The sequence below is a fragment of the Benincasa hispida genome, chromosome 10 (assembly GCF_009727055.1).
Source record: "Benincasa hispida cultivar B227 chromosome 10, ASM972705v1, whole genome shotgun sequence".
NCBI lineage: Eukaryota > Viridiplantae > Streptophyta > Magnoliopsida > Cucurbitales > Cucurbitaceae > Benincasa > Benincasa hispida.
Genome location: NC_052358.1, coordinates 1,845,566 through 1,862,291, shown reverse-complemented (window position 1 = coordinate 1,862,291; position 16,726 = coordinate 1,845,566). Strand labels below are relative to the sequence as shown.

General features: G+C 36.2%; 2 protein-coding genes across 6 annotated transcripts; one reads left to right on the top strand and one right to left on the bottom strand.

The window, feature by feature from the left end:
• Positions 1-343: 343 nt before the first annotated feature.
• LOC120087658 lies at positions 344-5,520 on the top strand. Its single transcript, XM_039044505.1, has 3 exons — positions 344-2,735; positions 4,015-4,319; positions 4,867-5,520. Exons 1-3 carry the CDS (start codon positions 865-867, stop codon positions 5,223-5,225), a joined length of 2,535 nt encoding a protein of 844 aa, XP_038900433.1. The 5' UTR covers positions 344-864; the 3' UTR covers positions 5,226-5,520.
• Positions 5,521-5,657: 137 nt separating this feature from the next.
• On the bottom strand, positions 5,658-14,683 carry LOC120087656 (pleiotropic drug resistance protein 2-like). Of its 5 annotated transcripts, none has more exons than XM_039044499.1 (19): positions 14,164-14,531; positions 12,397-12,517; positions 12,211-12,299; positions 11,377-11,461; positions 11,001-11,291; positions 10,828-10,918; positions 9,831-10,731; positions 9,573-9,733; positions 9,362-9,465; positions 9,107-9,257; positions 8,825-9,024; positions 8,362-8,694; positions 7,976-8,266; positions 7,813-7,896; positions 7,573-7,706; positions 7,238-7,465; positions 6,923-7,094; positions 6,574-6,828; positions 5,658-6,118 (listed from the first exon to the last, which is right to left on the bottom strand). In XM_039044499.1, the coding sequence occupies exons 1-19, from the start codon at positions 14,529-14,531 to the stop codon at positions 5,849-5,851; spliced, it is 4,329 nt and encodes a 1,442-aa protein (XP_038900427.1). In that variant the 3' UTR covers positions 5,658-5,848. The 5 variants fall into 5 exon arrangements, with proteins under 5 accessions (XP_038900427.1, XP_038900428.1, XP_038900430.1 ...); XM_039044500.1 differs by having other exon boundaries at positions 14,220-14,329; XM_039044502.1 differs by having other exon boundaries at positions 12,237-12,299; positions 14,220-14,329.
• Between the last annotated feature and the right edge of the window lie 2,043 nt (positions 14,684-16,726).

Here is a 16,726-nt window from a genome sequence, read left to right as displayed (position 1 = left end):
TTTTCATAAAGTTTTTCGAAATTTTCATAGATAAATTGTTTTAAATGATAAAATTGTTGAAACTATTTTCAAGTATAGAAAAACGACGTTGTCTATTAGACCGCGATAGACTTCTAAAAAGTATGATAGACAATAATATTTTACTATATTTTTGTAAATAAATGAGTTCATTTTCTTTATTTAAGAATAACCTTTCATATTTCTATGGATATTTTCATAAAATTGAAACAATGAAATTTCGAATTATATATATGTATATTTGTTTAAAACGTCACTCTCAGAGTATAACTAGGGTGGGGGAGGATATTTTCTCGCACGTGCCGCACCGTACCGTCGTGCAAATTCCAATACCCGACTGTTACGTTCCTGTCGCATGCGGCCCAATCAAATTATGCCACTCAAGACGTTACCATGGACTTTAACGGATTGGATATTTACCCAATCGTTGCGTAACCAATAAGCCACAATCTCGCAACCTTCAAAAATCCCATACGCACTCTCAATCTTGTTCTTGTTCTTGTTCTTCTTCTTCAATGGCTGCCATTACCACTACCATTACCAGTATCTCAACCTAACCACAAAAGCTTCATACAACCTAACACTCGATTTTCCTCTAACAGTCCCACCCCTTCTTCTCCGATCATAATCACACGTTTATCGAACTTTTATTTCCACTTCGTCGCTTTACATTCTCTTTTGATCGTTTCATCTTCTTCTGTTATGTTTTTCTTTTTCATTTCAACTCAATCTTGCTTGCTTGTCTTTTTGTTTGTTGTTTTTGCCTTGCATTGTTTTCTTTCTAGGTTTTTTGTTCTGTTTTCTTCTAGGGTTCTTAGTTTTTGTTCTAGTGAGTGAAAGAACGCAATGAACTATAGAGAAACAAGTTGCGATAAGAGGTCTCAGTCTCCGTCTTCGTTTGGACGGAGAACTTCCGAACCTCGAGTTGAAGAAAATCCACATTGTCATTCGCTCTGGTTTTCCCGTTCTTCACGGGAAGTACCGGTGACGAATGGCCTTGCTGGTTCTTCTATCAGAGACCATTACAATGGAAGTCGTCTTTATGAAAATACAGACGAACATTTTCGTAAACTCTCTCAGCTTTGCGAGAATTTACAACGGGAATCGCCGTCGAAAAAGTTTCGGTGGGAAAATTTGTTTGCCAATAATCCCGCCAATGCGAATTCGAAATCGAGTATGGGGTTGAAACATGAAAATATATGTGATGGTTATAATCGAGGAATTAGGGTTTCTGGTTCACATTTGGGTACGTCGTCTAATAATATTTTAGGAGGTAGTAATTTGCGGACATTCCATATGAACATTGGGGAAACTAAAGATAGTAACGTAAAGAACAATGGGGATATTTCCAGAAGTTTTGGAATCGATGACTGTAGCCATTTGTCTTCATCTAGAAAGTTTGATGGGCCCTTGTATGAGACCAGTGATGTTCATGTTCGGGACCGTCCGATCTTTGAATCAGCAGAAAATTCCCATAGAGGAAGACGGAACGTAGCTTCTTCACATGGGTTACAAGCGTCTAATCTGCAGTCCAGTGCTCCTGTTACTGAATCTAAGGGCATTTCGCAAGATGAATTTCATGATTTCCTGGAGTATAAACGAGCTCGGAGGAACAATATTGAGCAGTTTGACGATAGCAATCAGTATTTCTCAGTCCAGCCAGGTAAGAGGAGTGACATTGATGCTACTCTCAACAGTACTTTCTCTCAGCAAATGGTTCGTATCCCGCAAGATGATTTCTATCAAGACTCTACTCGGACCAGTGTTGTAATGGATTCTGTTGTCGAAGGATTCAAAGACACTGAAAGCCATTTGGAAGAGACCACCCGGCCAAGAGATCGTTATGATTCTTTCAAAGAACCATTCGTTATTGAAGGTTCTTATATGGGCACTGCCCCTTTTGAGATGGAACTGTATGGCGAAGGGTTGGGTTCTGGAGCTGAAAGTTCGATGAAGGGTGAAAGAGAAGCATATATAAGTAGCGAGAAATTACTCTTGGCTGAAGAAGATGGTTATAGGACATATTATGGGAAATGGTTGCATGAAGATGGAGTAAATGGATCATTAGTATCAAAACATAAACAAGATTTGAGCGACATGGAAGGCAGTAGAAAGCTGAGATGGAAAGCTACAAATTCGACAAAGCTGAGGGTTGAAGGAACAAGATGTATAATGCATGAACCTGGGTCTTGTTCATCTAGAAAACCAAATGTGTTTAGCAGAATCCAGTTTTTAAGTCACGGTGATGAAAACATTGCAGTTAAAGATACTGACATCAATTTAAACTGTAGAAGCAAGTGGTGGAATGAAGAGGATACTTCTATATACTTGACATCCTCTAAACGGCCATTGCCTTGGGTAATAAACCATGCCTCTCCGCATTCAAAGCTTAAACGAAGAGACCTAAGGAAACGTTTGGGTTTCCCCTTAAGGGATCCCAGTTCAAGCCCTTTAGTAAGAGACAGAAAACGTAAAAAAAACAAGCGTCTGAGGAAGAGAAATGTCAATCATAGTTGCCTTGATGTTCAAACAGATGATTACATGGAAGAGAAGGTGCAAAGTCCAACCAGTAGGCTGCTTGAAGATCAAGAGGAGTTGAACCAGCTAATAAAGAGTGCCTTTCTCAAGTTTGTCAAAGTTTTGAGTGAGAATCCAGCCAGACGAAAGAAGTTCACAGAGCCAGGATGTGGTATTATAAAATGCATTGTCTGTGGCAGGTTTGTTTTTTTTTTCCTCCCAATTTTCTGTATTTACCTCCAATGAGCTTTTGATGTCCGTATCCTTGTTAGAAGTCTTATTTTAGCTTGATCGCCATTTGAGTTGAGTTTGGTAATGGGGGAAAGATGCTTCTAGCCAATTAAAAACACTTCTATAATATGAAACATTTTAATACATGTATAGAAAACACTTAATTTTTCTGTAAGTGTTGAAAGAAAAAAAGTTATTCATACCAACACTACTCTCAATTTTCATCTTAAAACTCATGTTTAACATCCTTCTCAAGGTCAAAACTATTCAAGCGGGTGACTGTCTCATGAGTTTATTTTCTATAATATGGCTGATCCGTTATATATTTCTAATGAAATGGAAAATGCTTTTGATCTCTTGTTAGTAGTAGTTTAGGTAGGCCGGGGATATGAATTGAATGCTGGATTTCACAATCCTAGGTTTGATAGGATATCCATTTAATATATTTAGGGAGTGATTGGCCCAAGAAGTTCGCGGACCCCACGATTAAAAAGGTCAATTGTATGCTTTATCAATTTCTTACACCGTGGGTCTTAGAAGTTCACAACTCTGCTCCTTACTTCAAACTCTCCCTTTTAATTGATGTTTGTAGAACGATTTTCTATGATTATAAACTTCTCTGATATAAGTTTGAATTGAGGAAGACTTTTGTATTCAACTACTATTTTCATATTCCTCTCTTTTCATATATTTTATTTTTTTATTATTATTTCTTTTAATGGAAGCCTCGTCTTGAAATGAAATTGATGGAACTCTGTGGAGCTGGTTTAGCACTTTTGGAATCAGTCTCTCATTCCTTTCAAATGATCAGTGAAAGAGTTTTCTTTGACCTTTGTTTTTATTTTCAATTGAGAAATCGTAGAAATTTTGAACATGGATGGAAGAGATAGAGAACAAAATTAGGAAGTCAAAGAGAAAAAGAGTGTAATGCAAGCTAAAAAGTTTCTTGCTATAAGCACTTTAGTCTGAGTTTCCCTCTACACTCCCGTGACTACATAATTTCTCGCCTTGTACTGTTCTTTTTATATCTTCTTCAGAAGCTATTTACGAAGCTCGATAGATAGATGCTCTAGTATACTGTCTCTTAATTTTGTAATGAGTGAATAATTTGAGTTTCATATATTTTAGTATGCAAGACGTTTTTCATGGAAATCCACTTTAGCCTGGAAAAAACTCTTTATCTTGCTGCACATGTTTCAGTTTCTGTATATATATCGATATGCTTAATTTACTCCCATTTATTATCAGCAAGTCCAAGGAGTTTGCAGATGCACTTAGCTTATCACAACATGCATCTCAGACGCTGGAAGGATCTAGGGCAGAACACTTAGGTCTTCAAAAAGCACTTTGTTGGCTCATGGGATGGAGCAGTGAAGCAGCGCCAGATGGCAGATGGGTTCGAAGGATATTGCCTCTTGAAGAAGTACTTGCTTTGAAGGAGGATCTCATTATATGGCCCCCTGTTCTTATCATTCATAACAGTTCTATTGCAATTGATAGCCCGTCTGAACGGGTAGCTATAAGTTGTGAGGAGCTTGAGGTTGTTATTAGAGGTAAACCCTGTCTTTGCTGTTATTATAAATTGGTGGTCTTTCCATTTTTAATATTCAAGTTGCATGTTGATGGCACATTATTCAAGTCATCTTTTCAAGTTGACCAAAATGTGATATAAAGACGTTCTCAATATATTTTTAAAATACCCTTGGTTGTTTATATGTTATTTTATTTTGTACGTAGTTTCTTCTTTCAGATAATTACAAATCCACCTCTTTGTCTTGTCTAGTTTGCAAACTATATTATTTTATTTTGCAAATAGTTCTAAATACTCTTGTGAGCCGCAAAGTCTAAATATGGTACCTTTCTGTTAAACATTGCTGTTAAAATTAACAGAATTGATAAGTGGGTTAATTCTAGGTATGCTATATGTATCTACGTCACTAAAATTGACTCACATAAGTTATAATTTTCATAAGTTAGGCCAGTCTTCACTAACTCTTATGAATTATGCATGTTGAACTTTGTTGACTCATTCGATAAAACCGTTATTGGTTGTCTTTTGGTTTCACCATAGTTTTGGTTTGTCCCAAAACAAATTAACAGGAATGGGTTGTGGAGGGAAGATCAAAGTGGTACGTGGTAAACCTGGAAACCAGAGTATTATGATAGTTACTTTTGATGCAATGTTTTCTGGGTTGCAAGAAGCTGAAAGACTACACAAAAGCTTTGCAGATAAGAGTCATGGTAGGGACGAGTTCCAGAAAATCTATTCGAGTCATCTCATTGACAGCCACAAGGATCTGCATAAAGCAACAGGAGCTAACACATTGGACAACGTACTGTATGGCTACTTAGGCCTCACAGAGGACTTGGATAAACTCGACTTTGAGACCAAGAAGAGATCTGTGGTGAAAAGCAAGAAAGAAATCCAAGCCATTGTAAATGCATCCCTTCACTGTTAGTGTTTACTAAGAGTTAAGAGGTTTGTATAGATAGTCTTATGTGTTGGGTTCGGTTAAGGTACTCGAACCCACGACCGTCATCTTTGTTTTGTAATTTTGGGTCCACTAAACTAGTTCTTTTTCCTTCTTTTTTGTGGCTGGGCGAATTTTTGGTGGCAATGCAATTTTGATGTGTTGTCAAGCGCTTGGTAGCAGCAAGAGTTCTCTTGGCTTAAGTTAGGGGAGGAATTTCCATTGGCTTTGTCACCCTTGTACTGATTTCATATGCTAATTGTATTAGCACAAAATTAGCCCATGTTTATAGTTGCATTGGTTAACTCCACTATACTATGATATATTCATTGGACACTTTATTCTGATAGTTGTTTAATGAACTCATTTCTCTGTTTTCTGAACTACTAAGAGTTAGAAGAGAGATTGCCAGAAACTGTTGAGGAGTGTCTATTTGAATCTCTTATGCTCTTATATAAAACTGCAAAAAACTTCCTTAAAGATCATAAGATAGTTTCCGCTAAAAAAGGATTACACATTTCAAATCGATGAATGATTTATATAGACAACAAATTGAACCATTGTGTGAATTTGATCACATAACTTAAAGAATGGTTTTGTGGTCGAGTTTCTCATCTTCGTTGGAAGTTGAGGAATCTGATGCCGTATGCGAAGACGAAGAGGAAAAGAAGAACCCAACCGAGGTGGCCGATGACAAGCCATATTAGGAAGTCATGGTCATAACCCAAATTTTTCTTGAGGTATTCATTTACTGGCGTTGGTTCTGAACCAGGAATCTCTAGGAAGTTGGTTTTGTCTCCTATTTGTGATGTGAAAACGCCATAGATTGTCCAAGCAACTGGTGAAGCCCAGTAATACCATCTCCACCACACAGGAATTAGCTGCAGCAATTCAAGGGTTACACTTTCAATAAAAATGTCTTTTCAACTTTGAGGATCAAACTTTTTTGCCTTCTTTTTCAAGTAAAGGTTCTAAACTAAGAAGAATGACATTGTAGTTTGGCGAGCGTGTCCGTCGACACGTGTTGGATAGTCCGAAACTTGTTAGACATATATGGTACACTTATTAGTGCAACAAATGTGTTAGACATGCATCTAATACTTATTGAGTAGATTAGAAGACACATATATGACAATAATAATAACTTGAGTGTGAAATATATTAAGCTAAAATTTTTAAGTATACAAATGCATCAATCCATTTAATATGAATTTTCATTTGGTATAAAAATGATATATATTTTTTAAATGTATATTTTATAAACGTGTCCTTGCCATGTCGTCTTCTAGATTTTTAAAATATGGCGTAACTTATTATAAGGTTCGAAATCACGTACCGGCCTGGGGATGAGGAAACCAGAGAACAAGTTCCAGAAGTTGAGGAAAAATGACATAATAATTGCAGCAATTTGAGGGCCAGGAGTAAGTGCAACAACCATCATCCCATACATTGAAAAGTAAGTGAAGCAGGTGAATACGAAGTAGTAGAAATAGAAGAACTTGTCTGCCTTCCACTCGAACCCGATCATGGAGTATAGAAGCAGCACGTAAATTATAGTTTGAATGGCAACATATATTGTCTCAATGGCCACCTGCAGATATCAAATATTTTTCTACATTGATAATGGAAAATGTTATATTCAGAGATAGAACTTGTTAATTTGATATTGACTTTTGTCTCCTTACCTGAGCGAATGCATATGGTAACTCGGAATACATCCCTGCAGCTCTTTCCCGATAGAACACCATCCTTTCGACTGAAACAACGGTTTGTGCAGCTGTGGCGTTGGTAGCTCCAAGGAAGAGAACTGCAGAGTATATAGCTCCTAAAACATTCAATAGGTCTTGCTGTTTCTCTCTGTCAACATAATGAAGATTAAGTTGGTAATAAAAGTTCATAAAACCGTCTGTTTTATTCAATCAGAATTAAAAATGGGAGGTATCATATTCACTGGAAAATTATATTAGGAATGTGGTCGAAGATAAAAGAACAAGACTTACAGTATGTTTCCTTTACCCCAGAAGATTATACCAAACAGAATACCGATTATGACGGTCATGAAGAACCGGATTGCATTGTACCGCGTGTTTCTCCAATACGACCAATGTTGTTTCCAGAAGCAAGCCTTGCACTGAGTTGTGAAGCCTTGGGAGAATTTAGTAGGGAAATAAAGATCCTTAGACCCTTCTGGTGGACTGCTTAGCTCTTTTATGAGGATCTGATTTCTCCTGAGGAATGAAGGAAAAGATTCACCCAAGAAAGAAAATCAAATCATGCACTTACTGGAGCAGAAGAAACTTCAAGGAAAAATGATTTCCAGCATAATTTCACTTACTGGTAAAGGTCGGAGTTTGAATAAATTTCTGCAAAATCAATATCAAGTTGAGTCTCTATAGTGGCAGAGCTCACCTCGAGCATCCAAGTAGCAGGATTGTAGCCCTCTTTAATTTTTGGAACCCCTTGAATGGCCTGCAAAAGTATTCAGATATGTGGGGAGTACTAATAGATGAATCTGTTACAAACCGATCGTGCTAAATGTGGATGTATGTGAATATGATTAGATGATCGATCATACCTGAAAGTATTCGATTAGAAGGGAAGAATGGTGACCGAGTGGTCCTGCATAAATCACCTGTCCTCCCCTTTTCATTAGCAAGAGCTGCAAGTAACAGCAAAGGAAAAATCAGTTTATGAAAACCCCACTTGAAGGTTGAAACTATATCAGTAAACTCAAATACCTCATCAAATGCTTCAAAGATATCAATACTTGGTTGGTGAATTGTGCAGACAACCGTTCGTCCCGTGTCAACCGTGTTCCTTACCGTGCGCATTACAATAGCAGCAGCTCTTGCATCTAGACCTGATGTTGGTTCATCCATAAAGATAATAGAGGGATTAGCAACCAACTCGACAGCGATCGTGAGCCTCTTTCTTTGTTCAGTTGAAAGACCGTTGACTTCAGGAAGTCCAACTAGAGCATTTCTCAACGGATTAAGCTCAATCAACTCCATCACTTCCTCGACAAACATCTGCATAGATCATCAATAAAATTTTCAGTTACATCATCATCTGTTTCATTCTCTAAAAGCATTTTGGAACCCAGCGGAGTGTGTTCGAATCATGCCTTTTGTGTTTCTTTTTTTACATCTGACCCAAGACGCAGCCAAGCGGAGTATAACAAGGACTCATACACTGTGATGTATGGTGAATGGATGTCATTCTGTTCACAGTAGCCACTAACTCGAGTGAACGTAGACTGGTTCTTTGGGTACCCAGAAATTTTTATACTTCCTTCAGTGTAGCCACCGGTTTTTCTTCCTGCTAATACATCCATCAAGGTGGTCTTTCCTGCACCACTTACACCAACCAATGCTGTAAGAACACCAGGTCTAAAAGCACTGCTGACGTCCCTTAACAGTTGTAATCGTCTTTCGTCGGCCCCTTGGCTCTTCATTTCCTGACAAAGGTACACAAAAACTCATCACAGAGTTGCTTTTTTCCCTTGTCTCAAACATATGTTGTAACTATAAGATATGTAGTGATAGCATATATGATATAACAGTACATTCTAAATTAAAGGTACTCACTGCAGGCATGTCAACATAATAGTTCACATTGTTGAAAGCTAAAGAAAGAGGTTGAAACGGCAAAACCATTCCTCGTTTAGTACGATTATTTGCCACACTAACACCTGAGCTTTTATTTCCTTTTGAACTTGACGTCAATAGTCTCTTAGAGCAACTTTTTGAGTTTTCCTCTGATATCACAGCTTTCTTATCACCAAAAGCTGGAACCAAGTAGAGACCAAAAGGTCAAGAAACATATTCAATTCAAAAGCAAAAGAAGATAAGTTTGTAGTATCAACTTACGATTCAAAAAAGAGAGTGCGGCGATGAAAAGAAGATTGAAAAGAAGAGAAAAACCAAAAAGTGCTCCAATACAAATCCAGAACCAATATTCATCAGTAAACAGGCCTCTTTCCTTTAGGAGGATCTTTCCTACTGTGGAGTTGAGAATTGGCTGAGCCAAAGAAAGATGGTAAGTATAAGGAATGAAATTCTTTGAGTTTTTAAGTTTAAAGTTTCAATTTTTCTAATGTTCAATGGATGGTTAACAAAACTTACAGCACTCCATCTCTTGTCAAGGAACTCATTGATCGCGATGGCATTTTGTCCGTACATCATAGGAGAAACGTAGTAGGCCCATTTCATCCATGGTTTGATATCATCTGCATATTGAAAGGTAACAGTTACCTATTACTATTAGATGTATATGGATATATTTTATCTAATATAAGATTGTGAAAGGAGGATGGATATCAGAGTGATTTCTCACTTTTGGAGACAATGAAGCCACCGAGCACAAATACGATCTGCAAAGTGAAGGTACCGAGCGTGTTTACCACGACCTCTGCTCTTCCGAGGGCTGCAATGAAGCGAAACAGAGCCAAAGCCATTTGATGGATTCCAAAGAATGCCAGCAGCTGTTTGAAGAACCTGAAATGTTGAAAGTGATGGTAGAATTTAAGCACCATTCATAACTCATTTTGATTTTGTTGCCATCTGATTAATTGTACTTTATTGTTGTTCTTACCTACTGGCAGCAGGCGCGTAACCAATTGTGTAGTATGTAAGACCAATCCAGATTGTCGATTCCAGTAATGAGATTGGAATCTTGAGTAGCCAAATGGGCAAGCCAAAAGCCCAAGCTGGATAGAAGAAGAAATCCCTCTGTTTATAGAAAACAGGAAGCCTAAAAACTGTCATTACCATCTCCATTGTCCCATTGAACATGACATTTAAAAGACTGAAAAACAAGGCCCCCCAAAACTTCCCACTCTCTCGGATCGAACCTGGTTTCATCTCTGTTCTTAAGAACACTGTGAATGTAATTGTAGCCATGATTGTGATCTGAAAAGTCTTAAAAATGTAAATGAAAGAGTTTCTCTTCATCAATAACCATTCCCTTGAGAAGCAAGCCTTGAGAAGTGCCCAATTGGAAAGACCATACTTTTCTGTTACTAATGCTGCAGGATGAGTTCTGGATTTGTCAAAAGGAACTCTAAGATCTTCTATGAATTGTTGGGCTACATGAAAAGAAGCAAACGCTTGGACGAAATCCGACACCGATACGTAACGGTATGGTTGGTTCTTCCTGCTCCAATATTGTTCTTGGTCCTTTTTTGATGTCACTTCTTGTAAGAAATCAGCAACTCCTTTCCTTTCTGGGCATCTAAATCCTACATATTCAAAGAACTCGAGAATATGCTCGCGTGGACCTTGGTACACAATCTGACCCTCTGAAAGAAGGATTATATCATCGAAAAGATTAAATGTTTCAGGTGTGGGTTGGAGTAGCGATATGACCATGCTGATGTCCATAATGTGAACCATCTGCCTCATGAACTTGACAATCTGAAAAGTGGTAGAACTGTCTAATCCTGTTGATATTTCATCCATGAAAAATGCCTTTGCAGGTCCAACCAACATTTCCCCTGGAATTTAACACACACCAAAGATTCTCTTCAAAACTAATCAAAATCAAGTGAGAAATTCAAAACATAATCATCATAATCTATAACCGAACATACCGGTGGTTACTCGCTTTTTTTGTCCGCCTGAGATGCCTCTTCTCATATTATCTCCAACCATTATATCAGCACAAATATCCAGACCAAGTATCTGAAAGAAGTTGGAACAGTTTCAATATGTTTTATATCTGTACAGATATGATCTTCCCGAAGAGAGGACATAATAGACAGACCTTTAGAACATAATCAGTGATCAGACTAGTTTCCTGGCCAGCCATAGCTGTGGCTTTCATGTATGCATCGATCTCGGGATCCGGTTTAATTCCTGTTTCTTTCTCCCTTCTAGATAATTCAACTAACAAGTCATACCTGGTTCCGACTCCGAGGCAACGTCCAGAGAAATCCAATGTCTCACGAACAGTCATTTCGCCGTAATGAAGGTCATGCTGGCTAATATAAGCACTGGTTCTTTGAGGTATGAATTCGTCGAGTTCATGACCACAATATGTAACTTTCCCGCTTAACTGTTTGACAATATATTAATTTCTCAGTTAAAATGAAGAAACAATTCTATCCATTAAGAGATGGCAGAGAGAAGTTGTGCCTGACCTTTAGATCATCATCTGATTTTCCAGCAAGTGCTTTTAGAAGTGTTGTTTTTCCTGAACTAGGAGGACCAAGTAGCAATGTCATCCTGGAAAACATAGAAAACAGAATAAGTTGTGATAACATGATGGTGTACACATAACTAATCACTTTTCTAAGCAAAAGAAAATAGCCAAAATCATAAGAGAAGTAACATTTACATAAGGTTGGCCACTAATCCCTCTAGGTGCCCGTAGTAGCCCAACCGCCCTATCTAAACCAATCAACATACCCGTCCCTACGCCCCATTGCTGGAAAGACTCAACTTCAAAATCGTACGTGGAGGTTCCACCTCATACGAGGCTTGTGAGAATATTCTCAAAGCTTCATCCTTATTTCTTTTTTCATTACATTTTCAACGTTATACTTTTGGTTAAATTACAAATTTGATCCCTATGATTTGAAGAAAGTTAGGGTTTAGTCCCTATGGTTGTTTAAAAGTTAGAATTAAGTCCCTTTGATTTGGTAAAATCTCAATAAATAGTCTCTATGATTTGATATAATCCTCATAAATAGTCCCGGACTAATTTTTAATTATAAACCATGTGAAGTAAATTCTAACTTCAAATCAGAGGGGCCAAATTTGCCGTTTAACCTATACTTTTTATCCTTGAACTTCCATAACACTTGTTTTGGTCATTTTTCCATGAAATTTTTGTGCATTCGAAATCTTAGACTCAACAATACATGTGACTCAGAACACAAATCTATGTCACACTAAGCAAATCTTAGACTCAACGAAGTATAAACATTAAGAAACATGAAAGTTAATAACCAAAATGGGAAGTTAAAATGTACCTTGAGGGCCTTATTATGCCACTTACATCTTGAAGTATCTTAACAATTCTTTTCTTTGATGGAGAGAGCCCCATTGCTCCAAGAACAGCCTGTTTATTTACCATTTTTCTCAGTAGAAAAATCATAGAAAAGCTCCCAAATTCAAATATAGATCAACAAATGAAAGAAACAATAGTTTATAAGCACCTCCATTGCATTCATGGTGGAGTTGAAAAGTGTTGGAAGTGCTCTGCTTCCAACATGTACATTCCCCTCAATGGACAATTTCTCAAATCTTATTTCAATTTTAGGAATTTCAACTCTTACCCTGTAAAGAAGAATATGATTTAGTAACTTTGCATTTTCTCACCAACCAAACAGATCATTCCCAAGCAATAAGCTCAAAGAGATGAGATGAGAGTAGATGGTTACGTCGCTACTAGGTCGTTAAGCTATGGGTATTTAATCTTTTATACATATTCTTACTACAATGCCTCATGAACTCAACTATAGAAAAAATGATTAAGGGCGTGTTTGGATTGATTTTTTAAGGGTTTAAATAAGTGTTTATAAGTGCAAAAAAAGTGTTTCTAAAAACTTGGAAAGTCAATCCAAATGGACCTTAAATGTGGTTGTTACAATAGGATTGTTGTCTAATAACCATTCAGTGCATGTTTAAAATCTATTTGCCCCTAATACCAGTTATATATACAGGATAAAAATAACTGTTTTAAATTCTTTCATATATCAAACGATGTAAAACTAACCATATTGTTCCAACTCTCAGATAATTTCTCCAATTAGTGACTACAAACATTATCGGTTGATATACTACTAATTTGTTTGGACTGACTTTCTAAGTGTTTATAAATACTTTTCTTTGCACTTATAAATACTTATTTTAAACACTTAAAAAGTTAATCCAAACAAGTCTTACATCTTTTTTACTCTATTTAAAAAAGTATTCAATTGCTAAACTGTATAACCATTTAATGCATGTTAAAAATCTATCTTCTTCTCGTAATTATTTGATTTAAGATAGGAATATAATTTATAAGTTATCTCTTGTAGATTCAATGATATAAAAAATTGTCAGTCACGTTGTTCCCGCCCCTCAATTTTTTTTTTCCAATTAGTAACTATGAAGATTAATTATAAAAATATAAGACATCTATTTGAATACTATGTTAAATCACACTGTTCATTGAACATTACTACGACTCAATCGGAAAAAATAAATCAAGAACATTCTAAGTTATTTAATCTTTTATACATACATACATACATATTTTCTCCAACCAATGACTGGAGGTTAAAATACAGAACTTCTATAGTTTGTTTAGAATAATTTGTGAAGAAAATTTACTTTAACAAAATCGATTTTTCTATAAATACTTTTGAAAAAGTGGTTTAGTATAAGTTTTTAATTATTTCATATGACCAAAAGTGTTGTAGAAATTATAATAAACAATGAAAAAAATTACAAAACTTGGACTAATTTAAAAGTTTTTTTTTTTTTTTTTTTTTTTTTTTTTTTTTTTTTTTTTTTTTGGGGAAGAAACTCTATTAGATAGATTATCCGAAAATAACTTTTAAATTAATAAAAAAAATTTAAACTTTTTTTAGAATTTATTTATCATGATTTTTTTAAAAAACAAATTTGATCCTCAAACACACCTTAGAATTATCGTGTTTTGAAAGTATTTAGGCTCTATTTGAGAATGTTTCAATTTTAATTTTCTATTTATGGACTTTATGTTTGTTTCATTCCAATTTTTTATATTATAGTTTTCACTTCCAAATTCCAAAATAAAAATAAATTTAAAAAATTAGCATTTTGTAAAGAGAAAAACATAGTAGGAACTAGGAAGTGACAACAAAACAAAGAAACATATATAAATTTATTTTGTAAAATAAAAAACTAAAAAAGTCGAAAAATATTAGGATGATCTAAAATGATTCAAAGGATCGAACCTGTCGGTTCGAGCCCGAATTCGGGTGAGAAATTTTTCATTATCTTCCTCAACAACCTTTAAAATGTTGTTCATCAACTGTCTTTTATCCTCACTTCCAATCTTTGTGACGTCAACTTCCTCATGAACAAATTTCCCGCCGCTCCTCACGTGCGTCACCATCCCTTTTCTCACCCTCTCATACGTCGGAAGCCTCTCAATCGCCGCCCATTTCAGCTCCTCCTCCTCCTCCGCCGCCGTCTTCCTCCGGCTGCTCCACTCGAACACCTCCGTCGGCGCATTCCAAATCTCCCTCATGCTTGCTGACGACCTCCAGCTCCGGCTACTCGTTTGCCGTAGAAACTCGTCTCCGGTGAAGGCCGATGCCATCTTATTTTATTTATTATTAATCGCCACGTGGGCCTCCGCTAGCCCTCGGATTTCATTAATAGTTGGCTAAGTGGGTTTTTAAATCTTTTTTTCCTTTTCTTTTCGAATCTCTTCCTCTGTTGATTTTTCAACTTCGAAAGAGAAAATTAGTAAGTGTTGCAATTATTGTTCATAACTTGTGCTACATTTATAGAGCTATTTTTACGGGATTTTTTTTTTTTTTTTTTTTTTTGACAACCATTTTACGAGATTTCATTTACAAAGGCACAGACCAACTTTGACCTTTTTAATATTTTATATTGGTCAACGTTTCTGACGTGGAGTTCTAGAAGGACTAAATGAGTCGTGTTGTAATCATATTGATGCAGAGCTGTATGTTGTATGCATGTACATGCATGGAATACGTGTCATTCCCAAAAGAAAAATAATTATATTATCATTAAAAAAATATTTAATACTACCAACTACTTATTTATTCTATTAAATATTTGACACATCATTAAATGTTTTATTAATTTATTATTATTTATTTTATGGACCCAACAACAATAACCCATAGTATTGAAAATTTTCTTAGCGCACATATTATGTTGCCTAATTATAATTCTTTTAATCTCTCTCTCTTTTTTTTTTAAATTTTCTTTTTTCTATTGTGTGATGTAAACGGAATGTTCATTTGAGAATATTGAAATTAGAGGTATTCAAAAAACTCGATGATCCAAAAAAATCGATCAATCCAACTTAATCCATGCAGTTTAGGTTGGGTTATCAACTCATTTGAGTTGAGTTGGGTTCAAATAATTGAAAATTTTATGGATTGAGTTAGTTCATGGGTTCATCTAATATAACCCAAACCAACCCGAATTTATTATTTTTGAAAGATTTTTTGTTATAACAGTTTTCTATTTTTAGCTTTCTGTTTCCACTTTGCTGAATTGTAGTAAGAGTGGGTTGCTATTTTTTCTCCTTTATTTTCGTGGATGTAGTTTAGCTACTATTTAAGCTTAGCAGCATTATCAATAAAAGACAGTTTGTTGTGCAATTTTTTTGTTCTCAACATTCTGGTATCGAGCAAGGTGGTTTTGATTTTTTCAAAGCAGCAGTCTTTGAAACTTTGCAGCAAAATGACTACGGAAGGAAATAAGAATGAAGGAAGTTTTGTACAGCCGGCAATTCCATTCGTTTCGATGGTCATTATGATCATTGGAGCATGTTGATGGAAAACTTCCTTCGATCCAGGAATACTGGGAGTTGGTCGAACCTGGATATGTTGAACCAGCTAGCGAATTGTTGCAAACAGAAACCCAGCGAAAGAAAAATGATGAGATGAAGCTGAAAGACTTGAAAGTAAAGAATTATCTCTTTCAAGCCATTGATCGTACAGTTTTAGAAACCATTCTCAAGAAGAACACTTCTAAAGAAATATGGAATGCAATAAGAAAAAGTTTGAAGGCAATGCAAGGGTCAAGAGGTCTCATCTACAAGCTCTTCGTAGAGACTTTGAAATTCTTGTGATGAAGTCTAGTGAAGGAGTGACAGAATACTTCTCCAGAGTCATGACGGTGGCAAATAAGATGCGGATTTATGGAGAAGATATGCAAGATGTGAAAGTGGTCGAAAAAATTCTACGCTCTTTAACATAAAAGTTTAACTATATTGTTTGTTCTACTGAAGAGTCAAAGGATATCGATACTCTCACTATTGATGAGTTGCAAAGTTCTTTGATATTACATGAACAAAAGTTTCAGCGATGAAGCGGAGAGGAGCAAGCCTTGAAGGTGACGAATGATGAAGGAAGAGGTCGAGGTCGAGGCAGCTACAGAGGAAGAAGAAGAGGAAGAGGAAGAGGAAGGGGTCGAGCAAATTTCAACAAAGCAAATGTGCAGTGTTACCGATGCCAAAAACTTGGGCATTATCAATATGAGTGTCCTGAAAATAAAGAAGCAAACTATGCCGAAATCGATGAAGAAGAAGAAATGCTTCTAATGTCCTATGAGGAATTGCATGGAGTCAAAAGAGAAGATACATGGTTTCTTGATTCCGGGTGTTCTAATCATATGTGTGGTGATCGATTCATGTTTAGTGAGCTCAATGAAGATTTCCGACATCCAGTGAAGTTGGGAAACAACACTAAAATGGATGTGATGGGCAAAGAAAATGTGAAGTTGTTTCTGAATGGAGTTAATCATGTTGTT

What these genes read in the sequence shown, in the direction of transcription:
- LOC120087658 (XM_039044505.1), top strand. Translation starts at nt 865, where the DNA reads ATGAACTATAGAGAAACAAGTTGCGATAAGAGGTCTCAGTCTCCGTCT. An exon ending in AAATGCATTGTCTGTGGCAG is followed by an intron (nt 2,736 to 4,014) that starts GTTTGTTTTTTT and finishes ATTTATTATCAG; the next exon opens with CAAGTCCAAGGAGTTTGCAG. An exon ending in GCTTGAGGTTGTTATTAGAG is followed by an intron (nt 4,320 to 4,866) that starts GTAAACCCTGTC and finishes ACAAATTAACAG; the next exon opens with GAATGGGTTGTGGAGGGAAG.
- LOC120087656 (XM_039044499.1), bottom strand. Translation starts at nt 14,531, where the DNA reads ATGGCATCGGCCTTCACCGGAGACGAGTTTCTACGGCAAACGAGTAGC. An exon ending in TCTTTGAAGCATTTGATGAG is followed by an intron (nt 7,897 to 7,975) that starts GTATTTGAGTTT and finishes TGTTACTTGCAG; the next exon opens with CTCTTGCTAATGAAAAGGGG. An exon ending in TGGGGTAAAGGAAACATACT is followed by an intron (nt 7,095 to 7,237) that starts GTAAGTCTTGTT and finishes TTATGTTGACAG; the next exon opens with AGAGAAACAGCAAGACCTAT.